Consider the following 23,474-nt stretch of genomic DNA (forward strand, 5'->3'; position numbering starts at 1 on the left):
ATTATGCTTGAGGGGCTAAACCTAATAACTGAAGTTAGCATGACATTACCCATGTGCATTTATTGTTATGCATTAACAGAAATAACCAAAGATAAAAAATAGGATAGGAAAATAAAACATTAAATATAAATTATAAATTAAAAGATAAAGGCGTAAAATTATGCATGTCAGTAAAATAATCAGTGAGGGTTTAAATGGTGCACACCCATTTCTGTTTCTTAATTTTAAACCTTTCACTGCACTGTATATTAATGATAATAACTAGAGTTAGTAATGTAGTAGATGAGCAGTTATGAGTATATTGTAATATCATAACATGTAGTTGAGTCACATAATTGTTTTTATTTCACTTCAAATTCTGAATTTTTCAAAAAAAATAACATTTATATTTAAAAATATTCAGTTGGTATCAAGCTTTATATTTAAGTGTTTCAAATACAGTTAGGAATTATCAATTGTTATGAACACAAATGAAGAAACGGCAGCATGCTTTTACTGCCTTTAATTTTAGAAAGGATTAAACAACTTCCCCGAATGTATTATGTCTGTATCAAACATTTAAATTCTTGGATTATTTTGCAAAAGTTATTATTCTACTGCATTAATTGTTATGTGTTCAGATATATTTGTTTTAACAATGTGTATTAAACAAAATTCAATGTATATCTTCTGTCAGATCTGAAAGACCTCCTCAGCTTAGTCTGGTTATAGCTCATAACTTTGGTGCTGTTTGGAAACTTTTATGGTGTCCCTCTGGATGCTGGGAACCAGAATATGGAAATCAATGTACCAAAAAAGATATGGATGACAAAGAGGTTCTGCCTCGTTTGGGTTTGATGGCTGTAGCATGTGGTGATGGTTATGTTCGAATATTAAGGTAAGTAGAATTACGCAGGCCTACAATAGTTCTATTGTCTTGAAATTCTTGCATGTTCTACAGTAATTCTTGTATGCTGAATCAGAAAATTACATCCATTTTTTTCATCACTTACAGAATTTTCACAAAACATCATGTGTACTTTTACATAAGTGAATCATTTTCATTGAAATTGTTTCACATTTTCATGTGCTTAAAATGTTGATGACCTCTAGCTATAGATTTCTCTAGACTAATTGTGACATGAATGTATTGTTGGTTATTCTAGAACCCATGAGAAACACACTGCTAGCATTCAAGTGGTTAACATGGGAGAAAAAGTGAATATCACTTTCAAAATCTGTGTAGATAAATTTTCAAAAATTAGTTAATCAAACCAGAACAAATTCTATGATGTTTAAATTTGCAGGGCTGTGTTATTGTGTGTGCTAAAACAGAAATGTTATGGTAATATATGTGTGAGGTCTGATTTTGTAAATAAACAAGTACTTTCTTTTACACATTATTAAACAGAATATTAAATGTAAAAGATAATGAGACTTTTATTAATTCAGAAATCTCTGACTCACAAACTTTTTTTTTTACTCTGATAGTATTCCCCATCCAACATCCCTTGTAACAGATCAAAAAGGCCTGCAGGCTGTTTACAAAGTAAAACCAGTAGCAGTGCTTTCACCACCTGGGGAAGGGCCTTGCATTGCAAGTAAGAAAAGCATCTGTTGTGCACTTGGCTGGAGTAGAACTGATGGTCATCAACTGGTAGCAGGAGGGTATGCTTCAGGTTAGTAGTACCATCCAAAGTCTATTTTTTTATCCAGTTGACATTTTAACAATTTACTGGATAGCAAAGGAATGTTATGCTTGATGTGGTATTTTGTTGTTGTTATTATCTCTTAAATTATTATTACGCAATGGTTATAGCAAGGGTATGCTTCAGATAAAAGTTTTTACCAGATTCCTCTGATTTGGAAAGTTTTAACAAATTATTACCTAGTAGCAGTAGTGTTTTTTTTTATAAATGTAACTGTTTGCACCAAAGTTTTTTCACATGATCAAATTGTTAACAAACATTTGACTGTTAGCAGTAATGTACAGTAAAGCCTCAACATTAAAAGGGTGCACTTCTACCTGTACTCGGATGTTTTCTATAGCAAGTTGTCCTTAATATCAAAAATAAGACATGCAAAGCTGGATTACATATTAACTATGATAAACCTTTGAATTGTAAGTGCCCTCCCCTCATTTTGTTTGGAGTATGTAGAACAAGCAAGGGTGTTTGTAGGTTACATGCTGCTGTGACATGGAGTGTTGTCAACGGGTCTCATGGGGTGGGTTAGATTTATAATTGGCCACAAGGTTTTAAAGTACTTCAAAGCTTAGACTGCTAAACATTTCATATTTCTGTGTGTATTTTAATGTCAAAAACTGAAGTATAAATCCTCTGAATATAAAGCAACAAATAACTGCTTGTGTCATTAGACTTTACTTGAAACTAATATAATATTCTTGAGAGCATTGAAGCATGAGTCCAAAAATAAGCTGGCTTGACCCCTGCTTCAAATTTATCATCTTACATGTCCTACAGTGTTTGTGAAAAGAATTCCCCAGAATAATAAGATTGCAATTTAAATCTGTGAAGAAGTTTATTAAAGATATTTTTCTGAGTCAGTCCAATAAACATTGCAAGTGTTTGAAAATTGGTCATCCTTCTGTTTGGAATTTTGTGGTATACCATGTAGGCATACAAAGATAACTGACCACTTTATCAAGTGTTCATGTGTCCTTAATCTGGAATATCAAGGTGTCAATTACTGCAAGATTTATTTTGGTTACAAACAGTTAAAAAAAAAAAAAGTCTGAAATGTTCTGCCCTTTGTGGCACGGTGCATGTTAATTGAGGTTATACTGTATATTTCTGTTAAATAATCAACATTCAAGTTTTTTTTTAACATTTTCATATTTTTCATGAATGGGGGGGAATGAATAGAAAGCTGTTTTGTTTTGTTTTTCTAAACATTTTTATCAAAATGTGTAAATCCCTCCAGTATGTGTTACAAATTTTGAAAGACTGATTAATTTAGATGTATATGATTGCTTTCATTAATTATTTTTAATCACTTTCTCAATTCTCTTACTCTTAGGGTTATTGTCAATCTGGGACTTGTTGACTTCTTCTCCATTGTTGGTTATCGAGTCTGACAATCGCTTCGTGAAGCTCTGTCCTTATCTTTCGTTTTATGCTCATGCATGCTGTGTAACGTCTCTTATGTGGGGTCCAGTACCTGGTGGACGATTTTTAGCCACGTGTAGTAGTGACCGTTCGGTTAAAATTTGGGACCTAGAAGATCCATGTGTGTATTAAGTTTTTCTTTAACCTTTAACTGAATAAAATATCAGAAGTTGAAACACAGATTGTATTAACATTTGTACTGTTTAATTTATCTTGCCTAATGCTAAATGTCAGCAATCAATAAACCTTATTCATAAAAAAACAATCGTTTTTTTTTAGAAAAAAAAAGTTGTATTGTTACTGTTTTTGTAGTCAATTAATTATAGAAGAAATATTATGTTCATGTTTTAACATTTTTTTGTGTATATATATATATAAATCTTTTCTAGCTATACCATTAAGTGTACTGAAAAGAGGCTTGCACCGTGACTTAGACTGGGTGTCTCACTGGTGTGGTATCTTTGTTTGTATTGATGAATGTTTCAAGTAAGTAACATGCAGTTCTTCACATACAGATTATCTAAACATTGTCATAACCACTGTTTTTGACATGAAAAGTTATAGGTTTTTTTTTTCATGTTTCTTAAGTGAATTTAACAAATTTTAAGTTGTTGTTTTTAAATTCCAGTTGCCTCATCAGTTCTAAGAAGTCAAGAAAAATATTAATAAATATATTACAGGTATAGGAAAAATTGCCTCATCAGTTCTAAGAAGTCAAGAAAAATATTAATAAATATATTAGCTGTGCTATACCTGTAATATATATTTGCACTGCTAGTGAAGTCTTACTAAAGTCCATCAAAGTGGCTTGGATGTGACCTTTAGTGAGATACTGTTTATATTATCATGATGTGTGAATAACAAGTGTTATGGTGTGGGATAGAATTCTGTTAATTCATTATTGTTCCAAGAACAAATAGAGCAAGCGCAGCATCAGTGGAGATGGTTGCATTAGTAACTGTAAGGGCTTAGTAGTAATGAAGAAACTATAACAGTATGTCAATCACACTATATGTTTGCTATATATAGTGCCAGTGACACCTTTTGGCCAGTAATCCAACTCATCTGTTCAGCCTGGATATTATCTAAAAATCATTACAGGAATTATTGGCACTACATTAAAATTAGCAGAACACTTATATTTTACTAAATGAAAAATTAAAACTTTGCTTTACAATACGTGTCTTCGTTTTCACAACATTGTGGTTTCATAGAAGACAGTTTCGGAATAATTAATGTTTTAATAGTTGTAGTTACGTAAAAACGTTTTTTACTGAGCATGATCCTCTGATGTAATGTAGTATGTCGAGTTAGTTGCTTGTAATATCAACATTATTTGTGTCTGTTTAAAACAATTTTATATTTTACTATATTATCATCAGCCTTTCATCACACAAGGCCAGGCATGGCTGGGTGGTTAAGGCACTCGACTCGTAATCTGAGGGTCACGGGTTCAAATTCCAGTCACACCAAATGTGCTTGCCCTTTTAGCTGTGGGGGCATTATAATGTTACGATCAATCCCACTTTTTGTTGGTAAAAGAGTTTTCGAAGAGTTGGCAGCGAGTGGTGATGACTAGCTGCCTTTCATCTAGTCTTACACTGCTAAATTAGAGACAGCTAGCTCAGTTAGCCCTAGTGTAGCTTTGCACAAAATTTGTAAACAAAATATCCAATCATCACACTGTCTTTTGTTTGTAAAAAAAAAACTTAATGTTTTTGTGATCATTGGTGTTACATAAGAATCTGCTGCTAAACAAATGTTAACCAAACTAAACATCAAAGCATCTTAATTAACAAACATGGTTTTAGCAGGAGTTATTTAATTTATGGAGATCCACGTGTGTGTGTGTCTATATATATATATAAAGTACATAGTTAATTGTGACATATTTATTTTATACCACTTCCAAATTGTAATAATGCACTGATTTGTCCTCTGCCAGAGCTGTGTAATAATCTGCAATAGTTAGCTACATTTTTATGAAGGTACATTATCACTGTATGTTGTCAGGATTTTGAGAGTGTTTATTATGCATTTTAAAATGCTTAAAATAACTCTTCAATTTTATTTTAAAGAAACAGATAATGTGCAAGTACTTGTAATTATTGTAACTGTGTAGTTTGAGTATTTCTAAATACAAGAAACAGCTTTTAAAAACAATTCTCATTAGAAATATGTTGTAAATTTTTTAGTGCTAGTTCATTAGTTAAAACATTGGACCACTTTAAGAGTAGAATAATTCTGTATTACTTCAGTGTCTTGTAAAAATTATTACTTTATAGTAACTGACTATTTTTATTAATACATAAACTATGCTTGAAGTACAGTGTATTTTAAAAGAAACAGAAGTGATGGCGTGGTAATCATTTACATTTTGAGTTTTTCAAGAAATGTAGAACATTCATATTAAAGACATAAAGGTAGCTTATATTCATTTATTTTTACCTGTAATTTTATAGAATTGCAAGATGACTTTTAGTTTTTAAATATTTGTGCTCATAAATGTACTGAGTGAATGTGGATAGCCAGCACAATGGTAAAAAAATGTATACATTAATGTGTTTTATGAGGTGTGTAATTAACACTGCAAACACTAGTCAAAATAGGTTACTTATGGTGCGTAAAAGTAGTTAAATACTACGTAGTAATTGCAATTCATTATTTTAGGAGGAATAGTGCTATTCTTTGTTTCCAGGTTACTGATGAAGTAAGATTTATGCAAACCAGTGGATCTTAATGTGTAGCAACTCTATGAACAGACAGGTGTTCTTTTTTTTAAATGCATACCATAAATTATATTTTCTAAACAATGCTGCCTTTTAGACATATCTGTATTAAGAAAAAGGGTTGATGATAGGGGTTGAAATCCCCTGAACCTCACGTATTTTGTACTATTTTTTTTTGGTATAATTCCTTATGTATTATACATATAATTCATTTTTACTTTATTGTAAAGAAATGCATTTTAAATTAATGATAAATTAGTATTCATGCTATAATTGTCATTGGAATAAACATAACTACACAATGTTTTATTGATTTAATACTTAAGCCTAACAGAATGCTTTAAGCTTCTTTGAAAACAAGTTTTGTTTTTACTTCTTATTTTAAAGCTGGGTTTATCATGTCTTTGTTGAAAGTTCTGTGGCATGTGTTGTAATACTGCTGAATATCCTCTGCGTTATAATCTAGTACATGATGCTTGAGAATGACAGTTTCATTATTTAATTCAAGGGCCTTGCAGTACTAAGTATCACCGACTGGCTTCCTTCCTTGTGGTCAGTTAAATATCTCTAATCTGTCTCTTTAGTTCACGTGCATATAAGGTGCTGCCAGGTTGAGAACACCAGTTGACGTAATATTTATAATTTGTATTTTGCTTTAAAACTTATGGTTCAGTATATGTGTATAAACAACCTAACTTTTCTTGATATTAGCTTGAACAAAACTCAAACTTTCTATAAAGAATGTGGCTACTTCAACTACATCCTTCGAGTGATTTCAGCACACAACAGTACAGTTTGGGTAAGTTTGTTTTATTATCATTCTGATGTTTACAGTTAAATGTTGCTTTAACTGTAAAGCATGTTTGGAGTTCAGAACACTTAAGATTGTTTTCCTGCTGCCTTCAGGCCATGTATATCAGAGTTATATCGAACAGACTATTTATGTACACTGAATACGTGTCAGTTTCTACTTGCATTGTATAAAAGTTTTATGTCAAAAAAACAATGTAGTGTAGTTAAGCTCAATACTTAGAAGTCTAAATCAGTTTTTGAATTATGAAAAACATGGATGCTACGATTAAAAATAGAAATGATGGGTAAAAGCTGTTACAAGTACTGTTTTAAATAGTGTTGTCTATACTTAAAAGAAAACTTTTTTCTGATAAGTTAGTTACAAACATCTAAGTTTTATTTCTGTAACATTATTAGTACTGATAATGCCCCAGTACTGCAGTAAGCGTACAGATTTACAACGTTAAAATCAGGGGTTCGATTTCCCTCGGTGGGCTCAGCTGATAGCCTGATGTAACTTTGCTATAAGAAAAACAAGCACACAGTACTGATATTTGTAAATATGTTTTCAAAATCACTGATGGAAAAGGAAGCAAGTTTCTCCATGGGAAGTTGTTGAGAGTTTGACTAAGACCTAATGTGGAAGCTTTCAAGTTCGTTTTTCATAGAGAACTGTTGCTAGCTATGTATTAAAAACCCTATAAGCATGTTAGATAGTAAGATTTGATATTTTTTAGGATGTAAATTCTACATTCTCGTATTCTTACTATGTTAATGTTTTCTTTAGATGAAAATGCTACTGGAGAATGGGTATTTTTATCTTCCTCTATGGAAATAATTTGTATTTTTAAAATATTTTTCAACGTGACCACTAAGGTGTTTCTTAAATGGAAATAAAGATATCATGGTGTCTGTTTCAGAAAGAGTATTACAATAGTACATAATTGTGTATATCTCTCAGTGATGCTTTTCCTTTCAGAAAGTGGCCGTGTCTGACTGGTTGAATGTAGAAGCTAGCTGTGATGATGCAGGGGAGGTCGTTGGAACAGTTTTATGTCAGTTAATGAAAAATGTTGACTCCCTAAAATATATATGTCACCGTCGATTTGTAAGTAATAAGTTTCTGAGTTTTTCCATGTGTTCAATGTGTATTTTCTGTTGTATTACCCCAGAGATGTAGGATAAGGGTTTTTGCATCTGTTCAATGTTGACACTGAAATATGACACTGTTGATTTGTGAGTGATATGTTTTTTAGGGTTATTGCATATGTTCAATATGTATTTCCTCTGAAGTATTTTCTATGAAGTAGGGTAAGGGTTTTTGCATGTTTTCATTCCGTATTTTCTATCATATTAATCCAGAGATGTAGGGATGTTTTTTGCATGTGTTCAAGGGCCCGGCATGGCCTAGCACGCTAAGCGCGCTTCAGAATCTGAGGGTCGCTGGTTCACCCAAGTCGCGCTAAACATGCTCGCCTCCCAGCCGTGGGGCGTTATAATGTGACGGTCAATCCCACTATTCGTTGGTAAAAGAGTAACCCAAGAGTTGGCGGTGGGTGGTGATGACTAGCTGCCTTCCCTCTAGTCTTACACTGCTAAATTAGGGACGGCTAGCACAGATAGCCCTCGAGTAGCTTTGTGCGAAATTCTAAAACAAACAAACAAACAAACATCGCATGTGTTTGATGTACGCTTCCCATTACGTTACTCCAGAGACATAGGGTAATGGTTGGTGCATGTGTTTGATGTATATTTCCTATTACATGCCACCAGAGATGTAGGGTAAAGGGTTTTGCCTTTGTTCAATGCATATTTCCCATTACGTTACTCCAGAGACATAGGGTAATGGTTGGTGCATGTGTTTGATGTATATTTCCTATTACATGACACCAGAGATGTAGGGTAAAGGGTTTTGCCTTTGTTCAATGCATATTTCCCATTACGCTACTCCAGAGACATAGGGTAATGGTTGGTGCATGTGTTTGATGTATATTTCCTATTACATGACACCAGAGATGTAGGGTAAAGGGTTTTGCCTTTGTTCAATGCATATTTCCCATTACATTACTCCAGAGACATAGGGTAATGGTTGGTGCATGTGTTAGATGCATATTTCCTATTACATGACACCAGAGATGTAGGGTAAAGGGTTTTGCCTTTGTTCAATGCATATTTCCCATTACATTACTCCAGAGACATAGGGTAAGGGTTGGTGCATGTGTTCAATGCATATTTCCCATTGTATTACTCCAATGATTTTTGATCTTTTTGTTCTGTGGTTTAGTAATAAAAAAACAATTACCTGAATAAAATCTAAGCTTGAGAGAATATTATTTATGGTTCAGTTGTATATTTCTCTTGAATGTGTGAAGGTTCTTTAAACTGTGTACAGATAATTAAGAGTTTTGTGGTAAATGTTAAAAGAAATAATATATTTTTCCTCATTATAAAGCAGTATTTGACATGTGACAGAATTCAGTTCCTTGTACCTAATTGTTGTTGTGCAGCCTTTTTTATAAAAGTATTTAAATTTTTATGAATAAAAACGTTTATTTTCTCAAGTTTGAGAAGGCAGAAATTTTTTATTTGACTTTCATATGAGAAACATCTGATACCTTATAATGAAAGAAAAACTATGAATTAAGTAGAGAAACTAAATATTCTATAGAGCTTATGTCCAGAATTTCGGTTTTTTAAATGGTTATTGCATGTCGTGTGAAGTTAAAAATTAATATACGATATCAAAAGGTATAATTGCCTTAGCTTATTAATGTTGTGCAGTTACAAGATACAAAAAAACATACTTATCAGTGCATTTTGTTTGTTGGTGTGTAAATATAAAATTATCATACAACATTCAGGAGATAACACAATTTCTATAGGAAAGATTAAGTTACGATACAAGTTGCTGTATTTTATTTTCAACTTGGTTGCATGTTCTTGAAGTAAATGTTTAGTAACTGAAGACACCAGACGAGTATACTTTGTATGCTGGACTGTGCAGGTTTTTTGTTTTTTAATCGTGCCTTTTCTAGAGATACAAAGGGAAGTTACGTGACTTAGAACATGAAAACCTAGGTTTTGATACTTGTGGGGGGCACAGCATAATTGATTCTTGATGACGAGAAACCCACTTTGGTAACCTGAAGATGACCTAGAAAGGTCAAAACGTTGTTCTCTGCTTATCAGCAAGTGTAAATGGCCTTACCAGCAATTCTGAGAGTATAATTGCCCATTGAGCATAACAACAAATTGAGCATTTGGTCTGTTTATAAACTGTAACTACGATACTTTCAAGCTTTTTTTTTCAAGTGAAATAGTTTCATGTGTGTGTTTTTAAAAAACAAGAACTGAGACAAGAACTGGTGTTGCACTAAAAAGCAGTTTTCAGTTGGTCATGGTATAGTATTTAAAATGACCTAGTGTGTCACCATGTTATAAATTTCCTTTCAAAATCTGAATTCTTCAGTGGACAACCGTAAAGGTAAAGAAATCAATTTGACTTCAGGTCCAAATTTATTATCCAAGTATGCATGTCAAAATTACAGTAAGTAATAAAACTGATTAACTCTGTACAGTACAAACTTTTAATTGGACAACTGTATAAATGTTTAATCCTGGATAATATAGAATTGATGACTGGCCAACCTGTATTATGTAGAATTCATAACTGAGTGACATAGGATAGAACTTTTGGGTGTGAAGTTTTTTGTTGTTTTTTTTATTTCAGCCCATCTATAGGATTGAACTGGAGTGCCTTGAACCTAGAAAGTCTGATGACCAACCAACTCCAGCCAGCATAGATAATGGGGAAAATTCTGTACAAGAAGAAGAATCGGTGAATAATACTGATGTAAAAGAAAGTACAACACCTGTTAATACAGATATTAGCAGAGAATGCTTAACTGTTAATCAGTCTTTAGATGATCAAGATGAAGCTGTGACCACTTGTCAAATGAAACCCAAGCTGCCTGACCGACAGAAAGACAACAGCCATCCAAAACAAACAGAAGTAATAGAAGAAAAATCTGAAGCACCAGTTATTTTGTCTACATACAAGGAAATGTCTAATGTATATGGACTGGTGTTAAAAGACATCAATCTTGTAAGTACATGGAATTTACAAAGTGATTTTATTCAAGCTAAATAACATAAATAAAGCATCTTTTATTTTTAATCATAGCATAGCAACTGATATAATGTCTCTGAGTTTTTGAATAAATATTTTTAACTCATAACTTTGTCACTGCTTGACCACTTTGAGATTCAATTGGATTTGTTGGACTCGGGATATCAAAACCACTCAAATGATGTATTTGATCACTCCTAAGGTATTATATATTAATGTACTCTAATTCTGCTTAAGAAAATTTCAAGTGCCACAGCTATTGAGGATTCCCTTTTTTTTTCTTTTCCAAAAATCTTTAATGTATTTTAAATATTTTAAATTTCAAGTTGGATGCAACTTTGAATTCACTCAGAATATGACTCTGTTTGCAGTTAGTTTTGTAATGATGGATTAGCATATTCATTTTGTTGATACTACAATGTTATTGAAAGTAACATGAAAATAATAGCCTTATTATTTGGCTAGTTTCTTTACAGATTGTTATATAAAAATCTAATATGTTGAAAAAATTGAAGAGAGTACAAAGAATCAAAAAGCAAATTCCAATATTTAAAAGGAGAAATTGATAAACCTTTTCAATACGGCACTTCCGTCTGTGTTCATTTCTACCCCCTATTGAAATCAACTAATATCATCATGTCTCATGTGAATCATGACGTGTCATCTTTACATCAATAGAAGCATAGTGTACTCACGTCATACATGTGATTCCCAACACTGAACTATCGCTTCTTGTTTGGCAACACTCGTGCATAGGTATGTTTCTTTTTTGACCTGACTTCAGTTTGAGATACAGTTTTGTCCGTAAGTGGTTATACTTTGTAAGCTACTTAGTTTTCTTTAGAATTATCTTAATTCTACCTCCTTGTAGTTATCTTTATGTATGTGTATATATAGACATATACATTTGCCTTTTTGTGGACTCTTGAAACACAAATTCCAAAAGTAATGTCATCACTTTGGGTGTTTTGATTTCAACAGGCACTTTATCACTGACATCAGATGCTGGCAGCCCAATGGGAGATTTATTAGTGTTTATCTGTAGGGAGATTGAATGTTACAGTGGCTTTGCCCTACTTCCTCCTGAACCTGTTAAGGCTGCCAAGAACTTCAATCACCTGTTTCCACATCCTGATTTTTCTGTGCCTTCCTATACCTTTCCTGAAGAGTCGTTTTGGCTTTCCCCAGTTTCTTCAGACTTTGTTTCTCAGGTATGTAATGTTTTATCTCTCACCCTATTTCGTGAGACCCATGTCCTTCCTCACTTCATAAACATTCTTCCCAACCCCATTTGGTCCGTCCGTATCATCCCCCTCCTCGTCTCCTGACATTTAGGTACGTGCTGTTAGATAGCATTAGCATACTTCATACCCCACAAGTATTGAATCAATTTGTTCTTGCTTATGATGCAGACCACCATTATCTTATTAATCAAATATCCTGTCAGTATAACCTGTATCAATTTTCCCATCAACATCTTACCATCATGACTCTCTTGCAGTATCTTTCCACAATTAATCTCCTATCTGAAGCACTTGACAGAAATTTTGAGGGATTTTGTAGGGACATACTCTCCCTCCTTGTGTTCACATTGGTTCATCTGTTATCTTTGGCTTTGCATGCATGGGTTCTATGTTGTTGGGGCCTTCTTGCTCAGGATTCAGTCTTATTGAGGGCCAGTTCACATACATATTTTCTCCAGAATTTATGTACAGCCCCGTTTTTGTGGCATTTCATCTATGGCACAGTCCCAGGTGACATTTGTCCAACAAGTCTATTCTTTCACCTCTGGTAGTCTGTTTGTCTCAGTTGGGGCCAACTGTGGTACCCAGTATGATTTCCTGTACTTCTCAATCCAACATGTACATCATGTTGCTAACAGTACTGGTGACTATCTGGTGGGCTCTGGTTCAGTATTAGTTTGACTTGTGCTCTTCTTCTATCATTGGTACCCTTGTGTCAAAGATGTTTAGGTTCTTCAAGTTTTGTTGGAATAATTCAAGATCCCATTTCTTGTTGCACCTTCCTTGTTTCCTGTATCTATTTCCTTTCCTCCACCTTGAGATCCCATATTTGTCAGTATCTGTCAGGGGCAGTTCAGGACCTTCTCACTCAATAGGCTGTCAAACTTGTTCCTTATCAGTCACTTGGTTTTTACTCCCAACTATTTTTTGTTTCCAAGAAAACTGGTGACTGGAAGTATGTCACTGATTTGTCACACCCCATTTGCTTCATTCATCTTCCCCATTTCACCATGGAGAGCTATCTCACCCTCTGGTGGGCATTTTCTCCAGATTTTTGGATGACCAAGTTGAACATTGCCAGTTCTTACCAGCATATTCCTATCTCATCATGAACTTGTCTATAACAGTACCAGTTTTGCATCCAACCCTTCAGGCTTGCTTCTTCACTTATGTTTCCTGTCAGATGATCAGGGCTTTTGCACTTCATGTGCTAGAGCTGCATTCCCATTATTACATGAATCACGAGCTTCTGGCCCATTTCAAACTGGAGTTGGTCAGTCATAGTCATCATCTCCTTTAAGTGTTTGCTTGGTTGTGCTGGTTAATTAAATTGGATATGTCCTATCAAATACCTTGTTCATTTGGATGTCTTTTCCAGCACACTCTTCATTTGGGTATAAATCTCCTCTCTGACTTGTTCCATGGAATTGTTAGTTAACCATTCCTTGTCTGCTTTCAACATGCAAAGTTCTATTGCTTTCGGGGGTGTCGTCTCCATTGACACCACTAGACCCTCTAGATCATGCATATGTGCATTTCTTACAGTGGAATCTGCACAATTAGTGGAACTTTACTTGGAATCCCTTGGCTGTTTCTGTTAGTCTTTTCTTCTATAGTGGACAATCTACTTTGGTGGTTAAACGAGACTCGTACATCAGCAGATGTTCCATTTTATTCTACCCGTCCATCTTTGCATCTGTTTACAGATGCATCACTTCATGGATGATGTGCTTAGGTTTATCACCAAGAAGCTTCAAGTCATTGGTCTATTCACAAGAGATCCTCGCGTATCAACATCCTTGAGCTTCTCATTTTTACGCTTTGGATCATTTTTTAATTCTAACCAGACATTATCTATTCATGATTCATTCCCAGATTTTAATGATGGTTGTATACATATCAGTCACCAAAATGGCATCTGGTTGAGATCCATCTGTTTTGGTAGGTATGTTGGACTTTCTCCATTGTGTCTGCTTGCAACACATTAATTTCATTGCATGTCATGTTCCAGATGCTTTCATTTTCATAAAGGACCATCTTTTCTACCCTAACCATTTTCTGGTGAATTTGCAGTTAGTGGGGTTTTTCTCTTGTCAGTGCATTTTCCACAGCCCTCTTTTGGTTCCCAGTCCTCAAGCTTTGGTTGTTGATGCCTAAATCCATGATTGGCCCCACAAGTTCCAAAATGTTTATCCTCTTATCTAATTGCTACATCAGCTTATTTCCTTAATCTATAACATTCAGTGCCAGGTCCTACTGATAGTTCCATATAAGCCAACTTATTCATGGTTTCCTAATTTGCACAAACTTCAGTTATTCTCTCCTGTACCCCCAACCCTTATTACCTGTCTTCCTTCATCAACCCCAGTCACTGGTTCTTTTTCCTGCAGTTCACATTCTCAACTTTAAAACTGGGCTTTTGTCCAGTCTTTGAAAAGGAGATCAAGTTTCTCCCATCATGTAGCTTTTCATTTGACTCAGTCTGTTTGTCCTTGCTCCATGGAGGTGTATCAATAGTTTTGGGAAATCTTTCACACCTGGTCACTTTCTCAAGTATTTTCAACTGCTCCACCTACTGAAACTTGTGTGTCTGACATGGCTTTTCAGGCAGCCTTGTCCTATACCTTTCATATTTCCAATTACTGTAAAGTATTTTTTTGACCTGCCCTTATGATGTTAATCCATTCCTTCCAGGTTTGTTGCCCTCTCCAGTCACCTACACTTTTGGACTAGGATGTTAATACAGTCCTTCATTACCTTACTTTGTCTCCATTCAAACTTCTTGCCTAGCGTTCTATGTTTTGCCTTTTCCTTAAGGCGTCTTTCCTTCTCCGCTTTATCTATGGTCATCAAAGACCTGACTTGTTTATTATCGACATTACATGCACAGTTTACCACCATACATATCTTCTCCTTTATCTGAATTCTTCCTTTCATGGCCAGATAGTTATGGTGTTTTACTCGCAATCTGAGGGTCGTCGGTTTGAGTCTCCATCCCACCAAATGTGCTTGCCCTTTCAGCTGTGGGGGCATTACAATGTAAAAATCAGTCCCACTATTCACTGGTAAAAGAATACCCTAAGACCTTACAGTGGGTGGTGATGACTAGCTGTCTTCCCTCAAGTTTTTCACTGCTAAATTAGGGAAGAGTAGCACATGTAGTTTTGAGTAAAATTCAAAAGAAACCAATCCTTTATCCCCAAGCCCTTGGGAGCATATGAGGGTAATTCCTCTTATTTTTGCCAGTTTACCTTTTTGTTATTTGATTCACTTGGCTTTAGTCCTCATTATGGGCTTCCAATATGAAGTTGTTCAAAGTAACTTCTCACCAAATTCAATACTTCACCTTTTTCCTTGCTTCTCATTGTCATTAGTCATTGGAGGAAACCCTGCATATGAGCTATTGTACCATACCTAATACATTCATTTCCCATTATTTACACCATATCAGGATTTTGGTATGCTTGGGTTTTTGGCTGGCTGTTCTTCAAGCTTCAGTGCAACTCTAAGACTGTGTAAGTCTTTATTAATGCTTTCTTTTATTCCAGGGGCCCATCCTTCCTACCTTCATTACTTGGATCCTGCTCTGTGGTAAGTGATGCCAGTCAACATGGCTGTACAATTGGAAATCTGAACTGTACAGCCATGCTGACTGGCACTTTCCATTCCATGGCTTAAAATTGCCCCACTGCTAAGATGGAGTGTTTCACAAGATTGTTTTAAGGTGAATAACCTTGTGATGTTGCTTCACAAACTTGCCCATTCTGGACCCTACCACCCGTGAACTTCACAGGAAGGCAGAAGGGAATAGCTGTAATCTCTGCCATACCTTAATTGAAATAAATAAAGATGGTCTGTTTTTCAAAATAGGATTTCACAAACACAAATTCCATCAATTCTCCTACTGATTTTCTCCCTTTTTTCTTTAAGAGATGTATAGGATTCCTTATTACTTACAATCTGTTAGTGGTTGACCATAGAGGCAGCTTGCTGAATGTGTTCCACAAAAAAAAAAGACAATACACTACAGTACAGAGCACAGCAGTGGTACTCTGCTGGTACAGATGATGTGCTATCCTGTAGCATGCATTATACAATTACTACGAAGTGAGACGTTGAACTGCAGTTTACCTCTTCAAATGAGAGCCATCATCCTACTCCTGTGTGGATGTTGGTACCCTGCAGCTGGGTCACAGCAGAGTGTAAAGGTATCTGTTATTTTGTTACCTCTTGTGTAACTTTATCCTAGAGTGGTACTACTTCTCATATGATCCTGGTCAGTTTTGCTATTGAGGGGTAGTTTTTGTTTACATAGGCATCCTTTCAATACCAGATATCAGATTCCCACCTACAGATGTTCCTCAAATAACATATCGTACCCTGTGGTTGGAGTGATTCTAGATTCCCTCTAGTCTCTTCCTAACCCCACTTGAATGTCAGTTCCCAGCAACATGAGTTTTGGATTTAGTTAGCTTACTGAGTAGGGTCCATTTCACCATGGGGCTCATCCTTTGTTACCCTTTTTTTTGCTTCATGTGATTAACTTGTGAACATCATTTTAAGGGTTTGAACACTTATTCTCTCTCTCATTTCTCTCTCATGTTAATATGATCCTATCCTTTTTCTGCCTTTTCCTCCAGACTTTACAGATGGGCATAGTGTATGACTGGTCAGAAGTGGTGCAGTTGCCCTCTTCAGGTCTGACTCTCTCATGTATGAAAGTATCCTTGTGCTCTTCTTCTATCACTGGCATCCTTGTGTCAAAGATGTTTAGGTTCTTCAAGTTTTGTTGGAATAATTCAAGATCCCATTTCTTGTTGCACCTTCCTTGTTTCCTGTATCCTGTATCCATTTCCTTTCCTCCACCTTGAGATCCCATATTTGTCAGTATCTGTCAGAGGCAGTTCAGGACCTTCTCACTCAATAGGCTGTCAAACTTGTTCCTTATCAGTCACCTGGTTTTTACTCCCAACTATTTTTTGTTTCCAAGAAAACTGGTGACTGGAAGTAGGTCACTTATTTGTCACACCCCAGTTGCTTCATTCATCTTCCCCATTTCACCATGGAGAGCTATCTCACCCTCTGGTGGGCATTTTCTCCAGATTTTTGGATGACCAAGTTGAACATTGCCAGTTCTTACCAGCATATTCTTATCTCATCATGAACTTCCCACACTTTTCTGGTGCTTCCATCTGCCAAACTTCAAAGTGATAGTTCAGTAGAAGTGCACAGAGATAGTGAGTCACATGCATGATCTGAGTGTACTTACGGACCTTGTTGAAATCACTTGATTGTAATAGGGACAGCAGAATGCTTGTAGCATGAATAAAGAAAAGGTTTGTACACAGGAGTTAGCAGCTAATGAGAATACCTCATCTTGTTACCAGAGGGAAGCATCTCTCAGAAATACATTTTCAGAAAAGGAAAATTATAGGTTTTGTCACTTAGTAACAAAAATACTTTGATTATAAAAAAAATAAAATTAGGTTTAACTATAAATATATGAGTTAATGTAATAAAGTGAAATATTGTTTTTAAAGTAATTGTGAGTAAATAAAAGTCATTTTTATTAACTTGAATGAGCTAAAAGTTTCCAGGTCATTCATTATTTAGATTGTAATGTGTGTGTGTGTGTAGGTGTATATTAGCTGATTTAAATTTCTTACAGAAAATAAAGTACAAGTTACCCTTAAAGTGCACATAGTTTGTTTACAAGGATATGTAGGTTTAGTTATTTGTTTTGTTTTTAATGTTGATGATGTTATAGAATTTCTTATTTTTGATGTTGTATATTTATTTATGGTAGAAAAATTAAAAATGGTTAAAGTTACCTTTATTACTAATAGTTTCATCAGATAAAGACTTGTTTCGATGTTTTAGCTGTCTACAGATAGTTGTAAAAACTGCTAAAAGTTAAATTTTTGCATGTGCAATTTTGTAAAATTAGTAAAAAAAATTTAAAACCAAGGCTACAGTTTTAAGATTTTGAATATAGTTAATTTTAGTGATTTTTTATGATGGTTACATAAAAAATATTTGTTTTACAAAAATAACTCCATAATATTCTTTGTTCATGTCAGTCGAATTAGGGCACAGGTGATAGTGTAACATGTGGATCATTGTGATGTTGATATGTAATTCATTGAAGCCTGTAAATGAATCGTATCTAAATTTTTAAAACCATATTTTGTTTGAACAACTATTTAGGAAAATATGAAAGACATACCCCAACAGGAATGTAAAGGTTAATTCGTCCTGAGTCAATGAACGGACTTCTCTCAATCAGTATCCACTAACATCTGTGAACACAGTAAGTGCTAAAGTTTCATTTTTTACCCCTTTAACTACTGGTGGAATCAGTACAAACTCTGTCAGCTTTCAAATACATTTTCCCAAACTCTTCACAAACCAGATTGCATTTGGCCTGTGACTAGTTGTTACAGAGTCTATAATTTCAAATAGTCACGTAAAAAACAGAAACAAATGTAACTTCAATGGTGTAATTAGTAATTTTATTTTTAAATCCACATTGAATGTATATTTGAAGTTTAGACTATCGAAAATATATTTTATGCTTGGTGCGTCTACTGAGTTATCAAGCAATAAAGAAAAATAGTTTATTACTTAATGCTGCAAAACGCTTTAATAATTTGAAAAATATTAATAGCTGTTTGAAATGTTAGGCACTATAAAATACACCTTGTCACCTATACAGATAAAACCCTTGTTTTCTGATGTTTTAATATGCTTTCTTTACTGATGAAACCATTTGTACATTAATTAATTTTGAACAGGTTGTTGTATATTTAATACTAATAATAGCAAAATTGCTATAGTTTTTCTTTTATACAGACCTGTTCAACCTGGGTTTAAAACATACTGTTGGAAACTAAAGTTTTGCTAATTTTATGTCATTTAAGAAAATATTTTGTAACAATATCTTGACCACACTACTTCGATGATTTTTAAAATTACATCTTTATCTTAAATACGTTTTTTTTTTATTTTTGTGTAAATGGACCTCAGTTGATATTGTTTTACTGTGTGCTCATGTATGTTGTTTCCTTTGGGTGATGTTCAGTGCAAAACTTCTCTTGCAATGTGTGAGAGCTGTATCAGTTGCTAGTATGACACAATGTGAAGCATGGTAAATCACCATGATTATTTTTCATGTAAAAATTGAAATTTGCTGTAACACAATTCTCATGTCTTTACAGAAATCTCTTGGAATTTCTTTTAATAGTGATATGTGTTAAGTCTGGTCTTACTCATGTTTTGATAGTGGCAGTAACTGTTCTACTAGTAAAACACAAGAATTATCTTTGGGTTTTGTCATGAAAGCCTTAATGCATTTGAAAATAAGTAATTTTTATGACTTCAACAGTGGATCTAACATATTCAGAGTTCTATAGTTACAGGAGATTGTTTTACTCTTCAAATATTTTACTCTGAATGATTGTGTAAAAGTATTGAATTATGTTATAGTACTATACAATAACATTATTCAAGAAAATTAACGTAATGTCAGTAGGATAATGGCATATTTTTACGAGGTTTATGTTGTTCCATAAATGTATGATATAAAATGTTGAATGTAGAATAATCACCTACAAGTACTATAATTGTAAGAACTTATGAGAGGCTAAATAATAGTGTAACAGTGCATCATTTGCAGTGTATCTGCTACTCCAGTGCTGATAAGGCCTTTTGCACAAGACCAGAGTTCACTGGGTAAACTGAGAAACAATGAACGTAGTAATGGTTGTGATGTTATTTCCAGTTCTTGTTATTCTTCTAAAATATGCCTCCAGTATATTATCGTTACATCTCAATAACTCATTAGTTAAAAGTTATTTTATCCTATATATATATATATATATATATATATATACACTATCTCACAGAAAATAACATTGCATGACAATATTAAATTTCTATGTTGATTGTTATAAACTACTACAAAAAATAGGGCATATGGTATATTAAAGCCATGGTTTTATGTCCATATGCCTTTTAGTCTCCCCATAAACCAGTATTTTAATATTCCTTTGTTAAATTGGTGATTGCTCATTGTCAAGAAATTGGGAGGGAAAATATTTCAAGATAATTTATTTTGTAGAAGATTATGCTGTTAGTCACTTGAAACATTAACCTTAAAACTCGGTTTACACTTAAGTAGGTACTAACTGAAAGAGGGCAGAGAGAGTTTATTAGAAAATGTTACATGTTATTCTTTCAGTAATTTCTTGTAGTGACCATTTAATTTGTATGTCCAAAAAAGATGCAATATAAAACAAATCCTTGAGGATAAAAGTGTAAATAAAAAGGTAACCTAGCTGGTGAATTTCAATAAATTATCAAGATACTAAAAACAGCTGTCTATGAAGGTTTTAAACATGTACATTGTTGAAGATAATTTAGGTCTAATCAAAATTTTCTGTGTTATAGCTGTGATATGACACCACTGTTGTTATTAACCTGTTCAGTGTCGTAGACGAGATAACTCGTCCAAGCCGTTCAGTAACACAGTGCCACGGACGAGTTAATTCGTTCTCAGTAATACCTAACTTCAACGCTAGATATCAGCACCATAATGTATTTGACCTACGTGCATATTGTTTCACTTTCGATCCAAAATGGCATCACGAAAAAGGTTACAAAATGAAGAAGCATTAGAGTTGTATTTTTAATTTGATTCAGAGTTTTTTGTCAGTAAAGTGTAACTTTATATCAATATGAAAAGTTTAAAATTTGTGAATCAGTGAGCTGATGATGAAATAGAGTAAATTACACCATCTGAATTCCTTCCAGTTTATTAAAGCTAATTCAAAATGAAACCTGGCTGCTAAATATTTTCCTCATGTATTCATCGAAAATCACATCTGGTGAGCATGTTGGCCAATCCATGCATTTGAAAACATTTTCATTGAGTAAGTTGCTGAACAATTATTTGTTGTGGCTGTTTGTGATATCCATCAGAATAAAGTTGCATCCATGGGCTTTTGCATATGACAGAACTAATGATTGTAAAACTGCACTCTTATACTGGGTATTAAACCCTGCCCTAACTGTTATATACATCCATTTCAACATCCATTTTGCCCCAAGAAACCTATACACATCTCATAATTGGTTGCAATACAGAGTGAAATTCGTCTTTGAATAAGATATCCACCCGTATGTTATTTAATCAGTCCATACATTCTTGACATTACTGAATATGGGTAGTTTTGTAATGTTGAAATAGATAAACCATGACATAGGCCATCTAGCATAAAAAACTAGCACTAAATAAACCTATTTCCAATATGATACATTATCTTCTCTAACATTCAGTGCTGCCCTCTGTGTGCAGTTTTTTTATGCATGATACAAGCCTTCTGCCTCTTCAGGTGTGTGTCTCGTGTAAATTAGCATGTGATAACCCTCCACCAATGAGAGTGCCACGATATGCATGTGACTCTATATTCAATTCTACAAGAATATCACTTCTTGTTTAGCAGTGCTTGTTTCTAGATGTTTAAAATTTTCTTTGTGTGCTTTGTCTTTGTAACTTAGTTATACTTCTGAAGTGGTCATTTTTTATTATACAACTGACATCTTTATTTTCAATTCACTTTCCAGTCTTTTTTCTGTCTTTTTCTCTCTCTTGAACATTTGTATTAATTTATTAAAACAAACCATCACTGTTTTGGTCTCTGGTCCCTCATCCTCTTGCCCTGGCTGTCACTGATTTCAGTCAGAATAGGCTCAACAAATACTTGTATGTTTATTCTCCCATTTGCCTTCTTCACTGGGTGATTTTGATCATCCATACTACTCCATGCCAATTTTTTCTTATTGCTCCTTACTAGCCAGTTCAGTGATAGTTTTCTTAATTTATCCAGTAACAGTTTACCCTTTCCTTATGTCTCCCTCTATATCCACCATTCAGCAACCTCGCGGTCATCAATACTTCATACCATTCTTGCTGTCCTCTGCCTTCTTGCAGACCCAGCATGGCCAGGTGGGTTAAGACATTCGTCTCATAATCTGAGGGTTCTGGGTTCGAATCCCTGTTGCACCAAACATGTTCACCCTTTCAGCCATGGGGGTGCTATAATGTGACAGTCAATCCCACTATTTATTGGTAAAAGAGTAGCTCAAGAGTTGGTGGTGGGTGGTGATGACTAGCTGCATTCCCTCTAGCCTTACACTGCTAAATTAGGGATGGCTAGTGCAGATAGCCCTTTGAGTAGCTTTGCATGAAATTTAAAACAAACAAATAAACAAAACAAACTGTCTTCATGCTTGGTTTCCCAGCATTTATCTTTGTTTCTGGCCCAATTCATTTGTCTTTCCTCTATGGAAGTTTATCAACCTTAGATAGAATGTTTTCCACTGCTGGTCTCTGGCCTGAGGGTTTCTTGTATTGCTGTGCTTCTCACTTGGCTCTTTGAATGGAGAATTTTCTGTATCCTTGATTTCTGATTATCAGGGGCTTCCATACCTTCTGTTTTTCCACATACTGTAAGGTATTTACCTCTCCCACACTTACCATGTTCTTCCCTCACACCAATCATCCTTCTAATATTGTGAGAAGAGGGAAGTACTGTACTGGAAGTTGTTATTTACCTATACTGAAAATATATTTCTGATAGTTACTTACATCTACTCGCACGTCACACCATTCGTCCCCCTTCAGGTGCTTCCATTTTTTGCCCAGACCTGAAGTGATTGTCCAGTAAAAGAGAACAGGAGTTACATGTGTAACAAGAGTTCATGGTGCACTCATTGGTGGAGGGTTGTTACACTGTAGTTTTCATGAGTAACACATTGGAATGAGTCATTTTCGGTGTAGGATTGGCAGAAAGCTAGTGGCATGTGTGATTTTTTTTTCTTTTAGATGGCAATACTGAACAAAATTATCTATTTATGGTACCTACTAGGAAAACATTTCCACTGCAGGAAAATTATAACTTCTGTTTACTAATACATTGATTTATCATCCAATTGTTATTCTGAACTGTTGATTTAGTTTAGAACCCAAAGCTTGCAGGTTGCTTTGAGAACATATTATCAAGTAGTAGCTATATTTTGGTGTTGACAGCAAAAGTGTACCCCATCCAGGTCTCTTTTCAACTGTTGTGGTGGTCTGTAAAAGAATCTGCATCCTGCTAACCACTCTTTCTGCAGTGATGTGTTATGTCTTACCAGCCGTTAACAATCTGTTACCCATGGTGTCATGGTAACATTGAAGTGACTTTATTGAATATCATTATGGAGACCTTTACCCATCCTGCTTACGGACAATACCTTGTGTTTTCTTCACTCATAAGTACAGTTGAAATATAGTAGTTGTGATTTGTCATAGTTAGATTTTATACCCTCCAGTGTTTTGAGTAGCATATTCCACTTCACTGTACAGATACTGTGGAGCTCTTTAATAACCAGAAATTGTTTTTCTTTTCCAATGACAGTTTATTGCTTATGG

General features: G+C 34.5%; 1 protein-coding gene across 1 annotated transcript in view; it reads left to right on the forward strand.

Moving 5' to 3' along the window:
* LOC143246608 (uncharacterized) overlaps window positions 1–23,474 on the forward strand; it is a 52,697-nt gene that overhangs the window by 24,495 nt on the left and 4,728 nt on the right. The window contains exons 12-19 of the mRNA XM_076493626.1: window positions 677–877; window positions 1,471–1,658; window positions 3,019–3,228; window positions 3,497–3,593; window positions 6,548–6,635; window positions 7,608–7,736; window positions 10,359–10,733; window positions 18,209–18,311. Of these exons, the coding sequence (XP_076349741.1) occupies window positions 677–877; window positions 1,471–1,658; window positions 3,019–3,228; window positions 3,497–3,593; window positions 6,548–6,635; window positions 7,608–7,736; window positions 10,359–10,733; window positions 18,209–18,250 (1,330 nt within the window). The 3' untranslated portion in view covers window positions 18,251–18,311. The remainder of the gene's footprint in view (window positions 1–676; window positions 878–1,470; window positions 1,659–3,018; window positions 3,229–3,496; window positions 3,594–6,547; window positions 6,636–7,607; window positions 7,737–10,358; window positions 10,734–18,208; window positions 18,312–23,474) is intronic.

Source organism: Tachypleus tridentatus, chromosome 3 (assembly GCF_004210375.1).
Source record: "Tachypleus tridentatus isolate NWPU-2018 chromosome 3, ASM421037v1, whole genome shotgun sequence".
In the NCBI taxonomy this organism is placed as follows: Eukaryota; Metazoa; Arthropoda; class Merostomata; order Xiphosura; family Limulidae; genus Tachypleus; species Tachypleus tridentatus.